This window comes from Danio rerio, chromosome 20 (assembly GCF_049306965.1).
Source record: "Danio rerio strain Tuebingen ecotype United States chromosome 20, GRCz12tu, whole genome shotgun sequence".
NCBI lineage: Eukaryota > Metazoa > Chordata > Actinopteri > Cypriniformes > Danionidae > Danio > Danio rerio.
In genome coordinates, this window is record NC_133195.1 from 7,409,077 (window position 1) to 7,425,215 (window position 16,139).

At 36.0% G+C, this 16,139-nt stretch overlaps 3 protein-coding genes across 4 annotated transcripts in view; 1 reads left to right on the forward strand and 2 right to left on the reverse strand.

Moving 5' to 3' along the window:
- Positions 1–16,139, forward strand: part of dsg2.2 (desmoglein 2, tandem duplicate 2) — a 713,230-nt gene that overhangs the window by 587,459 nt on the left and 109,632 nt on the right. The gene's annotated exons all lie outside the window — the stretch shown is intronic.
- usp24 (ubiquitin specific peptidase 24) overlaps positions 1–16,139 on the reverse strand; it is a 746,345-nt gene that overhangs the window by 414,920 nt on the left and 315,286 nt on the right. The gene's annotated exons all lie outside the window — the stretch shown is intronic.
- The window catches only part of dsc2l (desmocollin 2 like), a 29,977-nt gene continuing 25,908 nt past the window's right edge, over positions 12,071–16,139 (reverse strand). Inside the window, 2 exon segments of one of the 2 annotated variants that reach the window (NM_001287083.1) lie at positions 12,071–12,743; positions 15,786–16,070. In NM_001287083.1, the coding sequence (NP_001274012.1) occupies positions 12,531–12,743; positions 15,786–16,070 (498 nt within the window). In that variant the 3' untranslated portion in view covers positions 12,071–12,530. 2 annotated transcript variants of the gene reach the window in all.

A 16,139-nucleotide genomic window follows, 5' to 3' on the forward strand; every position in this document is an offset into this window, starting at 1 on the left:
ATTCCTTTCGGACCCTGTGTCCATTACAGTGGACATCACATGTCAGCCCATGTGTTTTGGGGTTCCTGAACATTTCATCTAATTTAAAGCCTGCAGTGCATATAGTGGACGAGTGTCATCCAATCAAATGACAGTAAGGCTCGGCATGTTGTAATTTGAAAAAAACCCAGTACATTGAAAAGCAGCACGGCATCACTTCACTACACAGATGTAAGCCACATTTACAATGTTTTTTTTTTGTTTTCAGATTTATCGATATGTTTGCTAATATTTTATAGATTGTATATAAAAAAAAAAAGAGGGATTGCACTTACAAATTAAAAAGTTTAAAATGTTTTGTTACATTGCAAGCTTTAGATCAGGATTTTTTTTTTCAAATATTTCTATCCCGTAGGATGTATAAAGGGTTCAAGATCTGTTAATGAAAATAAATCTCTAGTAATGATGATTGAACTTTATTTATCAGGGTTTCATCAAGTCAAATTTAAGACTTTTTAAAAGAACATTATGAATGAAATCTTAGACTTACACAAAACTAAACACTAAGGATTTTTCTAATGGCCCTGTTAAAACATTAAAAACAAATACTATTGTAAGGAAGATAATTAATCCATTTTGGTAAATAGACTAAATAAATAAAACTTTTGTAAAACTTAAGATGAAAGGCTAGAGATTGGATGGGTGTCCACCCGATTGGACAGCTTGTCACATTAGGAATTGAAACGGAAACAAAAAGGTGCGGATCCAAGTGCAGATTTATTTACAGTGTGCATCAAACAAAAAATAAGGTGTCCAAAGAGCAAAGTACAAATAAACAACAAAACAAGAAACAGAGAAACTGAGACAAGGCTCAGGAATCACAACTCGAAATACTAGACTTACTGGAATCACGGAGACAAGAAAGACAAACGACGCAGTAACAAACAGAGGTGGAATGGTTGAATAAATAGTCCAGGTAATCAACGGAGAATGGAGACAGCTGTGGTTGTAAATCAGTGTAGATGACAGACCGGGTGTGTGTGCGAAAAAATGTATGGAAATGTAGTTCTAAAGTCACATTAGTCCGCTGGGGGTTGCTGGCGAACTACAGTGGTATCTGGTGGACAAACACAGTCATGACACAGCTTTACATGAACATATATGAAAAGTAAGACCTGTTTAAAATGATTTAAGACCTACAACCAAATATTTCAGTGAGTTTAGGACTTTTTGAAAACAGTTTTATTTTTGAAACTTAAGACTTTTTAAGACCCCGCAGATACCCTGTATATAAAAAAAACCCTCATGAAATATCTCAGATGTGAACATTATATGAAGCGAGGAGGAAGATAGAGATAAATGTTTTAATAAACAATGCAATCTATACAGTACAACAAAAAACTAAAAAAATTAAAGTAAAAATGTTACAATCGTCGGTGGCTATAGCCTAGTGATATATTGTGCGCTGACATATAGCACCGATGTGCTCACGGCGACCCGAGTTCGATTCCCAGCTCAAGGTTTTATGCAGATCCTTCCCCTCTTTCTACTCCCAATGCTTTCCCGTCTGAATTATCTACTGTCCTGTAGTAATAAAGGTGAAAAATCCCTAAAAAATTATTTTAAAAAAGTTACAATTTTTATTGTTTGTGATTTTGAAAAATACATTTTTAAGATTATACAAGCAGTCATCTATGTTTTTTTTTTTGTATTTTATTTTATGTTGGTGTAAAGTCACCTGATTCGAATGGTATCACTTGATTGAGTGGGCTTTATCAGTGGTTATCAGCTGATAGGCAGGGGCCTTCTGTGCCTACTAGTAGTCTCAGAAGGCTGTTATCATCCATCCACATGGTTAATCAGCTATAGATCACATACCGCTGCGGCCAAAGTTTACAAGAATTATTTATATTACTTATAAAATTTCCCATTAATTGTATTTTATTAACATCAACCCCAACCCTAATCCCAAGCCTAAACCCAACCCTTAGAGTAACATAATAACAGATCTGGATCTGGAGTCTTTACTATGGACACATTTCGCAAGCCTGTTATGATGCATTAACGGTCATCAGCATTTTAAATCCTTAAGAAGTTTTCAATATTTAGATTTTTTTTAACGTATGCACATTTATAAGTATTTATGAATTTATTAAATTATCTTTGCTTCAAAATACAAAAAACAAATTACAGCTTATGCGAGGCATTTCTAATGCACACTCTCAGAAATACAGGTACGACAGCTGTCACTGGGGTGGTTCCTTTTCAAAGGGTACATATTTGTACCTAAAAGGTCTATATTAATACCCCAAGGGTACATATTAGTATCTAAAAAGTACAAAAGTGTTCCTCTTAAAATTTGTAGGTACTAATATATTGACCTTATTCTAAAATGCGGAAGTGCGCCTGTTTTCGCGATTGTCTTAGAACTTTCGTTTCAGTCGTCTATGGGAGAAATGACAAGGAATAATAAACGGCAAAAAACGGTCAAACTACTTGCTCTACAAACAAATGTTTGCATGACTATACAGACCAAGTAGAATAATATAACAAGGAAATATCAGTTTGCAACATCAAACAGCGAAACGAGCAGTTTTTAATGTGTAAAAATGAATGGAAGTGAATGAGACCGGAAGTCTCATGCCAAAAAGATTCAAATGGCAGCGCCTACTCGTCTGCGGAGAATAAGGTCAATACTTCTAAGGTGACAATATGGACCCTTTAAGTACAAATGTGTACCTTTTGAACAGGTACCACTCCAGTGACTCAAGTGATTTTTATTTCTGAGAGTGCCGCGTCTATGGGGACAGCACAGTAAATTTGACGTTATTCTCTCCTCTGGCTGCTGTCATCAATCTTACACATTTTTTTTTCCTTTTTCTGAAAGTCTTTACAACATAATTGTGAAGTTTTTCCTTTATTATTTGAGCAAATATGATTGTAAAACAATTATTTGTTGTATTCTCACATTCACTGTGCTCTAAGTTTTCCCAACTAAGATGACTTCCGCTACTGAGAAACCCGGAATTGTGAAAAGGGTCTATTAGTATAGCTGATAAACCACAAGAATTATTTATATTATTTACTGAATTTCCCATTAAATGTATTTTATTAATGTCTACCCCAACTCTAAACCCAACCATCACAGTAATGTAAAAACAAATCTGAATCTGGAGTCTTCTCTATTAGTATAGCTGATTAACCATGTGGATGGATGAAGGCCCTACTGGCCCATATCTATCAGCTGATAACCACTGATATCGCCCATACAATCAAGTGATGACATTCGAAGCGAGTGGTAATGTTCGGGAAGTACAACTGTTCTGACCTGATGTCAATTGAAATGAACAAATATATATATATATATTTATATATATATATATATATATATATATATATATATATATATATATATATATATATATATATATATATATATATATATTAGGGGTGTCAAAATTAATTGTTTCTTCGGTGCACCGCGATGCAGACGCGGACAATTCGGTATCGATTCAGTAATAACCATAACCGGTTATTATGTCATGACGTCATTTATCTCCTATGCGCTCTGTCGCGAGGGAGGTGAGCGCCGTTATTTACAACACTCAATGAGCACCATAGGCAAATGCTTAGGGCGCTATATATCCAGTGGGGCGCCAGAAATGAGCGCGCTTCAGTTGGTTTTGTTTTCGATTTTCCTGACACACATTCAGTTATAGACGGCAATAACTCAAAAAACGCTTACTCTAAAAAGATCTAAAGTGTGTTTCCTACAGAAAGACAAAGCTGGTTATGTTTCACAGCTGTCTTTCTTTTTTTCGCTCGACATTACGAGTAGTGCTCCGTTTAAGCCCTCGCAGTCTGCGTTTACTTTAGCCGTGAGAGCTCGCGCTGAGAGGAGCTCTCTGTAAGGGACCGTCGGAAAAGTGCTTATTTTTTTCGTTTTTCTGCTCCGCTCAGCGCGAGCTCTCCCTGTTGCAAGGGCTTAAGTGTGTATGTTTGTGTGTGTGTGTGTGCGCGTGTGTGTGTTTGTTTGTTTGATGCTGTCTATGTTTGTAAATGTGTTTGAATGAGAGACAGTGTGTTGCTGTGTGTCTGTGTGTTTATACAGACAGCATGTTATAGCCTCCCCCCTAAAATATAACACTAAATATGGAAAGCATCGTCAATGCACCGTGATATCGAATTGAACCGAATCGATGGCATGATAATCGTAACCGAACCGTGAGACCAGTATAGGTTCACACCTCTAATATATATATATATACTTAAAGGGTGTTGAATTTGTATTATTATAATTTGGTCTCATTTATAGGAGCCTTAAGAACTGTCAAAACATACTTTCACATTTCTCAGAAACTTGGATCCTTATTTCGGGAACAAAAATTAAATAAAAGATATAATTCTTTAAGTTTAATGGTCATGCTTGCTATTTCAAGTTATCCTAACAGGATTTTTAAAGCCTGTGCTCTAGTTCATGAGGTATTATGTGAAGAAGAATGGTTTAAAAATTGTTAATCGTGTAATGTACATCTGTTTGTTTAAGAACACTGATTAAAATTAGACACTCCACTGTTAATCTGTGCCCATGAACTATATCAGCCTTACTTGAGAGGTCTAAAACAAATTATTTACTAAAAAAATAAATTAAATACTAAAAATATGATTCCCCACAATCTTCAAATTATCTTATTTTTGTGTGTTTGTGACTCAGATCAGGTCACAGAGGAGCAATAAACATGCCATTGAAGATGATATTGTACAGAGCCTTGTGGATAAACACACTTCTTTCAAAAGGTGCACACATACACACACACACACACAAACACATCAAAATGACTAAGATGGTTGTAAAAATTCCATCATAATCTGTTAGGCTACTTGTCGTATAATTTATTGTTTATTTATTTAAAGATTTTCAGTATTTTTATACACATTTTCAAATTATTAATAAACAGCTCAGGCTTGTAGATTATACATTTATTTGTAAGAGAACAGATGAACAGAGACTGTTAATCCTATTTATCAGCACACACAATTGATAGCTGTCGTTGACCCATTTTAAATACCAGATCTTATTTGATCTAAATAGCAGAAGCCTAAACAGACCCTAATGTTCCCTGCTAAACCTCTGTGAGATGAACAGAGCAATTATTTTATGAAATTATCTCAGGGTCTGCTTGAAGTTTCATGTGAATATGAAGTGATTATTTCGTAAAACACTATTCAGCAACCGGCATGGTGAAACCTCAGCTAAATGAACTCCTTATTCTGAATGATGATTGCATTATTACTGAAAACATAGTGTTTGTAAATCCTTCCGTTTAAAGATGCATGATAAGTGATAACATAGGGCTATCTTGTCACATTACATTAGATATGTTAATGCACAAGGTCTGGTTATGACCTTGTCAGAAGCACATGATAATAAGAACATTCCACAAACTCTCAGGGAAATCATTTTTGAAAATGTTTAAACACTAGGTGAAGAAATGCTTGCGAACTTGACCTTGAGTGTCAATTTTAAGACTGGGACACTGAAAGAGGAACTGTTTGGTTTCTTCTTAAGCTTTCTGGTAATGTAAAAATAAATGTTGTAGGAGTGAACAGTGATTCATCTGCTCATCATGCATGGGGATCATTGTGGGGATTTTTCATCTACAATGTTTCCTCTACTCTTCCTTTTGTGTGTGTCATTGCCTACACTGTATACTAGTATACTGTATACTACAATATATATATATATATATTTACAGTTATTGCTTGTATTTTGGTATTATGTTATTTTATTATTTTTTTGAAAGGAAATGTTCTGTATTCAGAGTAACAAGAAATTTTGCATTAATATTTACAGATTATTTAATTTGGTAGACACAAAAAAAGATATTGGATTTATTTATTTGTTTATTTATTTATCTAAATGTATGTTAAAAGTGGAAAACTTTATGGAACACCCCAGCACTCTATCCCAGCAAGCTACCCAGGGGACAAACTCTCTCCCTGGACTTGCAGTCTATGCTCCTTAGGGCCCCCTTGCCCTCCACCTAAGGGGTCCCTGACCCCAGCAAGCTACCCAGAGGCCAACCTCTCATAATACAAAATATCTGCTACAGATTATTGACTGCAAAAAAATTATTGTGATGAGCAGGTTGGAGAAATTATTAAATGATAGTGCTTTAAAAAATGAGATTAGTTTATAAAAACGTGTTAACACGTAAATCATGTGTTTACACTTAACAATGTGTAAACGCATTTGTTGCAGATGTTTTAATGTTTAGTATTAATACATTTAAATTAGTGTTATATGGTGTCTTGAACTTATCATGAGCTAAGGGTACAGTTTTGTTCCTATAGGGAAACAAAATATATTATTTTATCTTTAAATGTGCCAAATTGGTCCTTTACAGTACAATTTTGTACCCAAATGTGCTATAAAAGGTACAAAAATGTAAATTTCAAACCTAAATCTGGACGTTTGTATCTTTATAGCCCATTTGGGTACAAAATTGTATCCTAAGGACCAATTTGGGACCTTTAAAGGTACAATTATATATTTTGTTCCCTCTAGGAACAAAATTGTACTCTCACTGTACCTTTGACAGTGTGATTCTACAATGTTCTTTTTACCCAGATACGCTGAACAGAATTCTGAAAATAGACAGACAATCGCGTGATGTATGAAACATGTTTTCTCACTAACACATTCTCAAATCAGCTACTCGAGGTGTAAAAGAAATCCAGTTTCTCACTCCTAATCTCTTTGTTGGGACGCTCATTCGGTAGCTTCGTTCACGCCATGTTGTAATTACATTGCATTCTTTCATTCATTCATTCATTTTTCTTGTCGGCTTAGTCCCTTTATTAATCCGGGGTTGCCACAGTGGAATGAACCGCCAACTTATTCAGCACATTTTTTTACGCAGCGGATGCCCTTCCAGCCGCAACCCATTCCTGGGAAACATCCACCAACACTCATTCACACACACTCATACACTACGGACAATTTAGCCAACCCAATTCACCAGTACCACATGTCTTTGGACTGTAAGGTAACCCGAGCACCCGGAGGAAACCCACGCGAATGCAGGGAGAACATGCAAACTCCACACAGAAATGCCGAGGATCGAACCAGCGACCCAGCAACCTTCTTGCTTTGAGGCAACAGCACTACCTACTGCACCACTGCCTCACTATCATTATATTCTTACAGCAGATACTGTAACTTTCTGAGAGTCATACAACTTTAATGCCACATAATGCAGTAAACTTGATGTCATGATCACCAGCGATCTCTAACCACCAGAGGTCACTGGAAAACATTCACACTCATAGAACTACACATCTACGGAACCCCGGAAGGGACGTAGTGGAGGAGAAAAAAATTGGCTGGGTGAAAAAAAAAAAGAAAAATGGGTGAAAGAAAAAAATGGGTGGCAGGAAAATATATATTTCTAGGTTTTTGCGTTCTCTCGCAAAGTTTTGAGTTCTCTCGCAAAGATGTTTTGCGTTCCCTCGCAAAGTTTGCGTTCTCTCGCAAAGATGTTTTGCGTTCTCCACAAACACTTCCTGTTCACTTCACTCATATAAACCCTCCCGTTTTTGCCGAAATTCTCCCGTATTTTACCATTCTATCCCACTTTCTTTACATTAAATCTGTGCGTCGATCGTCGCCTTTCATATGCTACCTCTGAACCAGTGAATGCATGTATAAGCGCTGACGGACAGACTCGCTCCGTACAATAAATTGATCCCAGATCAGCGTCTGTACGCGCCATTTACAGAGGAGCAAAGAGGAGCGGGTGTATGTTTAAACTGACAAATACACTGAATAATATGTAAACATCTCCGTCCTGCATGTTTTATTGTAAACAGCTTTTTTTCTCTAACATGAGCACAAACAGTTTCTAAAGTAATGGACTGCTTTCAATTATTGATCTGTGCATTATTCTTACAGAGACACCTCTGTTATCAAACTAAACAAAACATGAGATTCATTGCCGCTCACTTGTTTGATAACAGAAGTGTCCCTTTAAATGGGGCGTACAGACGCTGATCTGGGATCAGTTTATTGTACGAAGCGCGTCTGTCAGTCAGCGCTTATACATGCATTTGCTGGTTCAGAGGTTGCAAAGTGAAAGGCAACGATCAACGCACAGATTTAATGTAAAGAAAGTGGGATAGAATGGTAAAATATGGGAGAATTTCGGCAAAAACAGGAGGTACATGAGTGAAGTGAACAGGAAGTGTTTGTGGAGAAACAGTTTAGCGAGAGAACGCAAACCATCTTTGCGATAGATTGCAAAAACTTAGAAATATATATTTTCCTCCCACCCATTTTTTTCTTTCACCCATTTTTTTTTTTTTTCACTCAGCCAATTTTTTTCTCCTCCACTACGTCCCTTCCGGGGTTCCGTACAAATCTGCTTGTAAATGGACTTCAACTTTATACGTGCACTTCGCCCACTACACACAATACGCGCTGTAATGTCACTATACAGATGGACAAGACTCGGCAATGAGATTGAGTGTGTGTGCTGCTTAAATAGTGTGTGTAATCAGTCTTGACAATCCTCAGGTGGTGCGAGTGTAATCAGTCTAAACGAGGAAGCGCGTGTTTGTGTGTGTGTGTGTTTGTGTGGGTGAAGTGCATGTATGAAGCCACCTCTGGGGTCCGTTCTTCGTACGTGGATTACTCAGTTAGCTGGATTTGGATATTGACGATTTGACACGATCCAGGATCGTTTCGTTCTTCAAAACTGATCCGAGAGTTGTTGTCATAGCAACAGTTCTGGTAGATCAAACCTGATTGGGAGCAGGTTCAATTCATATAAACAGGATTAGATCGGCTCAGTTCAAGCAAAGATAATACAGAAAGTATGTTCCGAATTCTGATATTTTCTAACAGTAGTAGTTATATACACTTGGGAAAATGGTAGCCTACATATTTTTTAACTATATATATAAAGTTATAGTCATTAATGAAATAAATAGTGTTATACATATTAATAAAACACATGCAATCTGCACCCTCGAAATGAAAGTACAAAGACTGCCACATGGTGGTGCAAAGAGAAAACTTATTGATATGAACTTTTTAGATCGCTTTAGTCCAAATTGTGTATAATAGAAATGCACAATATGTGACTTTTTTAAAGCAATAATACATATGCGGTCATGAACATGTTTTGATAGTTAATATGCCGGTGATTGATACTTCACAAAAGTTGCAGATGCCTTTACCAATATCAAAATGCTTTTGTAAACAACCAGTTATTCTTTACACCGATTAAAAACGGCTACTATAATAAAGAAAATCTTTTCTATGCATTGAAATACATGATGAATACACTTGACACATGAAAGTGGAAAGCCGCTCACAAAAAATGTGGAAGGTTATTGCGTGTCATATTTAACAAGCCGTTTACTGCTAATTTGATGTAATTTTGCTCACATGGATAATTGAATATTAATCAGATGATGTCATTACGCTGCTGTGCCGTCAGCCAATCGTTGCATTGCTGATCATGATTTCAAGGATCGATAGATCTGTCCTTTACAACACTCAGCGATCTCAGATCAGTTCATCCAGACATTCTAATCTGATTCGCGAACTTGTTTAAAGAACCAAATTAGCGAGAGATCAGTTATCGAGATTAAAAGATCCAGGATCTGCCAAATCATCTTAGATCATTTAAGCGAGGTACGAAGAACGGACCTCTGCTGGTGGTTAGAGATTGCTGGTGATCATGACACTTGATATATAGTGACAATTAGCTTTACTCAAATTTGAACCCTGTTTTCATGACAGAACAAAAAATTATTTAGAAACGTTTCAATCTGATAATTCTGATTCTCATATGGGTATTTACCTCACAGTTCTAACTTAAAAATATATATTACTGATTTATTTATTTATTTTTTATTCATTCATTTTCCTTCAGCTCAGTCCCTTTATTCATCAGGGGTTGCCACAGCGGAATAAACCGCCAACTTATCCAGCATATGTTTTTACACCCTTCCAGCTGTAACCCAGTACTTGGAAAAATAGTAATATTTCTTTTAGAGTTATTACAGAATTTAATGCTATTTTGAAATTATATATCACAATTGCAAGATAATTTCACTCACAGTTCTAATAAAAATAATAAATCTATATATTTTTTGTTGTTGTTTATGAATGATATTGTTTTATTATGCTGCTTTGATTACATTAGCAATTTTGAAACACTCAAAAAATTACATTTGCTGTTTGTTCAAACTACCTAATTAAATTGATCGGAAATTAAATTTTTTCCTTTGGGGGGATCCCGAGGCGTTCCCAGGCCAGCCGGGAGACATAGTCCCGACACAGGACACACTGGAGGGACTATGTATCCCGGCTGGCCTGTGAACGCCTCGGGATCCCCACGGAGGAGCTGGAGGAAGTGTCTGGGGAGAGGGAAGTCTGGGGTTTTCTCCTAAGACTACTGCCCCTGCGACCCGGCACCAGAAAAGCGGCAGAAAATGAATGAATGAAGGATTGAAACAACACAGTTTTTGAATTTTTCGGGTACAACACAATTGTCTTATATGTTCAACCCACTTAAATTTGTATAAACTAACAAGTTAACTTAATTCCTTAATGTTGCACCAACAAAACTCTTTCCTGTTATTTAATTTAAAACCATTTCTTTTGCAGTTGTAATTTCTGTATTTATTCTGCTTTTGTTCGGTAAAAAATGCTATTTCACACAATTCCTTCATGTTGTCCCAACACACTTAAATGTTTTTACAAATTAGAGTGGATTGAGCTTAAATAAATTGTCCCAAAAAACTTAACAATTATGCTGTTTCAACTCATTTTAAAAAGTTTTTTTTTTCACATTATACGGTACACACTAAAAAATGCAGATTTGCACACAATTCATTAATGTTTCCCAACACAAATCCATTAAGTTAACATAACTAATTTAAGTAGATTGATCATAAAACAATTAGGTTTCCCAAAACAATCTCCAGAATTGTTTTGCTTTAGCTTATTTAAATAAGTAGTTTGAATAAGAAGCCAGAATGTAATTTTTCGAGTGTATACTGCTACAGATGAAGCTTTGTTAGAAGCATTAAAAAAATACAAGGTGTATAATCAACTTTATTCAAATATTTACAAAGATCATCCCTTTAACAAGTCTAACATCAAAACAACCCTCTAAATATCTGATGATATTTACCACAAATACAAAACAATACAATGTGCTGCCAGAACAAAGTGAAAAGTGAACTAAACAAAAAGTACTATGTGTAGTTTATTCCCAATTTACCAACTATTTCACCGTTCACCACCATCTTCATTTAAATTTATAAAGTGACTTGCATATAAAATATTTGGTTTCTGTTCATTGAAATTAAAAAAAATCTAATCACTGAACAACTACTGCTGAAGGTTGTATGAAAATAACACAAAAACAAAACTCCAGTAATACATCATGGCCAAACAGTGTCCAAACAGAGTTCAGTGTACAAAGGTGATGTCAGTGCTATTGCAGCTGAAGAGCCCAGGAAAATAACCACGAGCAAACTTCATGATGGTCTTGTAAATGCAGACTCGGTTAATACTTCACGCGGCTGAAAACGCAATTGCAGATGACTAGGGGGAGAAAAAATGTCTCTTCTTTATTCTAACGTTTGAACTGTTTTCCCAAGCTCTGTGAGAAAAAAGGCTTGGAAAAGCTGAGCAAACAATCCTAGAAGAGCTTATCTGCATCATTCACACACTCAAAAAAACTTCACTTACAAAAGTTAACACACACACAGACACTCCTAATCCAGCAGGAAAGACATGAACTGTAAAAGGAATATTTTAAATCCATACTCTTGTCTTGTTTAAACATCCTCAACATTTGGAGAAACAAACATCTGGAGATGTTTTTAACAGATAGTTTTTTTTAGCATTTATTTGTAAGCAATTTTAGAATCATCTAATAATATTTATATTTATATTTACAGCTATATGGAAATTATTAATAGACCACTTGATAATTCTCTGCTTCTCTGAATTTACTGGGTTGTGCAGGTTTAAGGTTAGAACCGTTTTATAACATTTCATCCATAATTTAAATGAAATAGGTTTTCAATTAGAGCTTTTATTTATTCATTCATTTATTTATTTATTTATTTATTTATTTTTATATAAAATGTTAATTAAAATAACCGATTTGTTCTAAAATCATGATTAAACTATCAAATACTGATTCTTTTAGTAGAATGATGGTAAAAATTTATAAAAAATATAAATATAAATGTAAGAAAATAGCATATTTGTTTGCTTTTGGATGCTCTAAATGACAAAATATTCATTTTAAACCTTGGAAGAAATGTAATCAGTAGTTTAAATAATAATATTGAGAAAACTCTCTTTCCACTTCTTAAGTAATTTCAGGTATTTAAACAAATTTTAAGGATTTTTTTTACAGGAGAACAAAACAAAAACACTGATTAGGAATGCATTTTTTTTTGCAATGTGCTTTGACCGGGCAAACATCATACAGTACTCTCTCATCTCAGTCAGTCTTGCTTTACTTTCCGGTTTTGTTTGTGGTGTAGCAGATGTCAGCCAGTGGTCTGAATTTGGGGCCGAGAGTATTCAAAAACTCCATGGATTCCTGTTCACCCAAGATGCTACAACATCCCACTGATCCTGCAGAAGATCCAACCCCTTCATTCCCATAGTTCTTCAGCAGGTCGTCTGCGTACCGCCCGTCCTCCTGCTCTCCGAAATAAGCCAGTTTCTGACAGAAAATAAATATATATTTAGCAAAATTCCTAAAAGGACTTCAGTGGAAATAGTAGATTACATTATTTTGCTAGTCGGTTTATAATTTACATGAATGTTTATGTATATTCTCATTTCTAAAAAAATGAAACACATGCACAGGTATTAATGTTAATGTCATCATTCACATTATTTTTAATGATGAAGTAGACTTACACATTGATATATAGTTTATTGATTGTTTTGACAAAATGAATTGTCAGGTTTCTCACACTTTTAAACACAACGCTGAAGCTTAGTTTCTGTGAGGAAATTGGTGACCTTTTCTTTGCTGAAATGCCAGTCTAAGTTGAATTTAGCCAGAAATGTAAAACTATTCATCATATACCTTCAAATGCCTCCAAACTTTTATGATTTTTCTCTACTGTTAAACAGCAGAGAAGATATTTTGAAGAATGTTGGAAACCTGTAGCCATAAACATCAATAGTAGGAAAAGAAGTATTTTGGAAATCAATAGCCCCTTTTGTGCAGTGATAGCGGTAAAATCTGGAAAACTTATGGATTGACTTCACTGAATATTTTTGAAAAATGCTGTTAACACAGGCAAGTAATTAACAGATTTTTTTTCTGGTAAAGACCGTTCACGCATCCATTGCAAAATACAGATAAATTCTGACATTATTAAACGAAATGACATCTAAACCTCTGCACTTGGATTTGTCTAGCAGCTAAATGTATCTGAAAAAAATATTCAAAGGCTTTTTTTTCTTAAACGGTGTGAATGTGAACGCATCTGAATGTTCTAATTGGCTGAAGATGTCTCTATTGGGCTATTTTCCCTCTGCATTCACACAGAGCAGCATTCCAGCAAATTACCGATAAATGTTACAACTTCTCTTTACGGAAAATTGATGGAACTAATTTAACGGTATTTTCAAAACGGGCCTGTTCACATATGATCCCTTTTTTGAAAATTTAGGGTAATTTTCCGGAAATTTTCTGTTCAACAGAAGTGGAATGTGAGGAAATGATGACAGTATTTTTATTTTACGGTGAATAAAATATCCCTTTAATGAAAATCAGTTTATAATAATATACTTATTTCGAGCTGAACTGAGAAATTTACAACTCTAGTCAACAGTGGTGTTCATTGATAAATGAATCTAAATATTTAAACCAGGGGTCACCAATCTCGATCCTGGAGGGCCGGTGTCCCTGCAGGGTTTAGCTCCAACTTGCCTCAGCACACCTGCCTGGATGTTTCAAGTATACCCAGTATGACCTTGATTAGCTTGTTCAGGTGTGTTTGATTAGAGTTGGAGCTAAAATCTGCAGGACACCGGCCCTCCAGGAACAAGTTTGGTGGCCACTGATTTAAACAAATCAAATGACTCTTAATAAATCAGCCACTTGAATTAATCAACAAAATGAATGACTGACACACTGACCTGCCACAACCTTGCAGCAGTTCCAGTGGCCGTTCAGATATCACGTTTAAAACCACATGGGAAGTGCTTCCTCCACCAACATCAGCACAAGTCTGAGCTCACGTTTGTGTGGTGGTGTCTGTTGTTGCTAAGCTGACAAACCCTTGCTGCAGCTCTAATACATTTTTTTTTATTTATGAATGAAATGTAACAGCACAGTGTTCGGGTGCTCTGCATTTGTTTGTGATAATTAGTCTTCCATTATTACTGAAATATGTATAATCCATACAAAGCGTGAAGCTGATTGGCTGGATCTTGTCTAACCATCAACTCTCAGCGCTGTAGGAGCATCAGTGTGTCGAGACTGTGTAACTTTATATTTGCGTGCATAAACTGTGTGTCTGTATTTGAAAGAACAAACTTGACCACGTAAAAGACACAATATGCACAATATTATTTTTTTTAAATATGGAAAAAAAAACAAATGTTTTGATTCGAATATAAAGGCTTTTCATTAGCCCCTTTCACACAGTGATACCGGTAAATATCTGGAAAATTTCCGGAACGACTTTACCGGTATATTCATAAACGCGCTGTTCACACAGGCGAGGACGTTACAGAATTTTTCCGGAAAAGAGCATTCACACATCCATTCCAAAATACCGGTAAATTCTGACATCATTCACCACAAATGAGCTTTAAACGGCTGCGCTTATAACGGCTGCGTATTTGTAAACATTTGACTAAATTACAAACTCTGTGGATGATCAATATTGTGAACAACTTTCGCAGGATCACTTTCGCATGTCGAGATGTTCATAATATGTGCGTGTGCAGGCGCTCACAGGCTGTTTCACAGGCACACGCAAAGCTTGAAGGTAAACAAACAACGGCTTATCATAAGCATCTCATCGATGATTATTTACACAGTTGGCATTAAGAAGAACATATAAACGTGATCTGACTAACTTCTAGCAGCTAAATGTGTCTGGAAAAATATTCAAAGGCTTTTATTCTCATAAACCGGGCGGACGTAAATGCGTCTGACTGTTGTGATTGGCTAAAGCAGACGTCTCACGTCAGCACGTTCTAGACGTGCACGCGCTTATTAAGGCAATCTTCCATCTGCATTCACACAGCGCAGCATTCCGGCAAATTGCCGGTAATGTTACAACTTCTAGCAAGAAAATAGCAAGAACGAATTTACCGGTATTTTAAAAAAGGACCTGTTCACACATACAAGCTTTCCGGAAAATTGCCGGCAATTTTCCGGAAAGGTCTGTATGTGTGAAAGGGGCTATTGTCTCCTAGCACATCAATAGCCCATTCATAGTGGAATAATTCATAAAACACCCTTAAAAGGGCAGTTCACCCACAAAATGATGTGGTTATAAACTTTTTTGCTGAACACAAAATCAAGATATTTTGATAATTGCTGGGAAAATTGATAACTGTTTTGGAAGTGGAGTTTGAGTAAATAGTATCAGAATTTTCTTACAATTTTCAGAATTTTTGATGCAAACTATTTTGAACACTCTAACGCAAGGTGTAAACAGGGCCTTTGAAATGACATACTTGACCTTTAATTGATTAACTATTCAGATTAAAACAGAATGTAAAAGGAACTCACTCTGTCCAAGTAGCACCCGTTGGTTCTCCACGTGTCGAGGGTACCAGTATTTGAGAACTTCTGAAGAGTGCCGTTGCCATATATCTTGTTATCGTAGCGTCCAGATGTGTAGTACTGATCTGTGCCGAACTCCTGAGTGGTGGTGTTGTAAACTCCGCCGCTCTGGAAAAACTGCTGTCCATATCGTCCAGGAGCTGTATTCACGTTCTTGCTCTCCGTAACAGCGCTCTGAAAAGAACCGTCGACTACATCTGCTGTAGGGATCAACAATAGAGTTCCATCTTTCTGAAAAGGACAAACGCATCCCATCCAAATGTGGTTAACATCTTATTGTTGTTTCTCTGCTTGATGTAA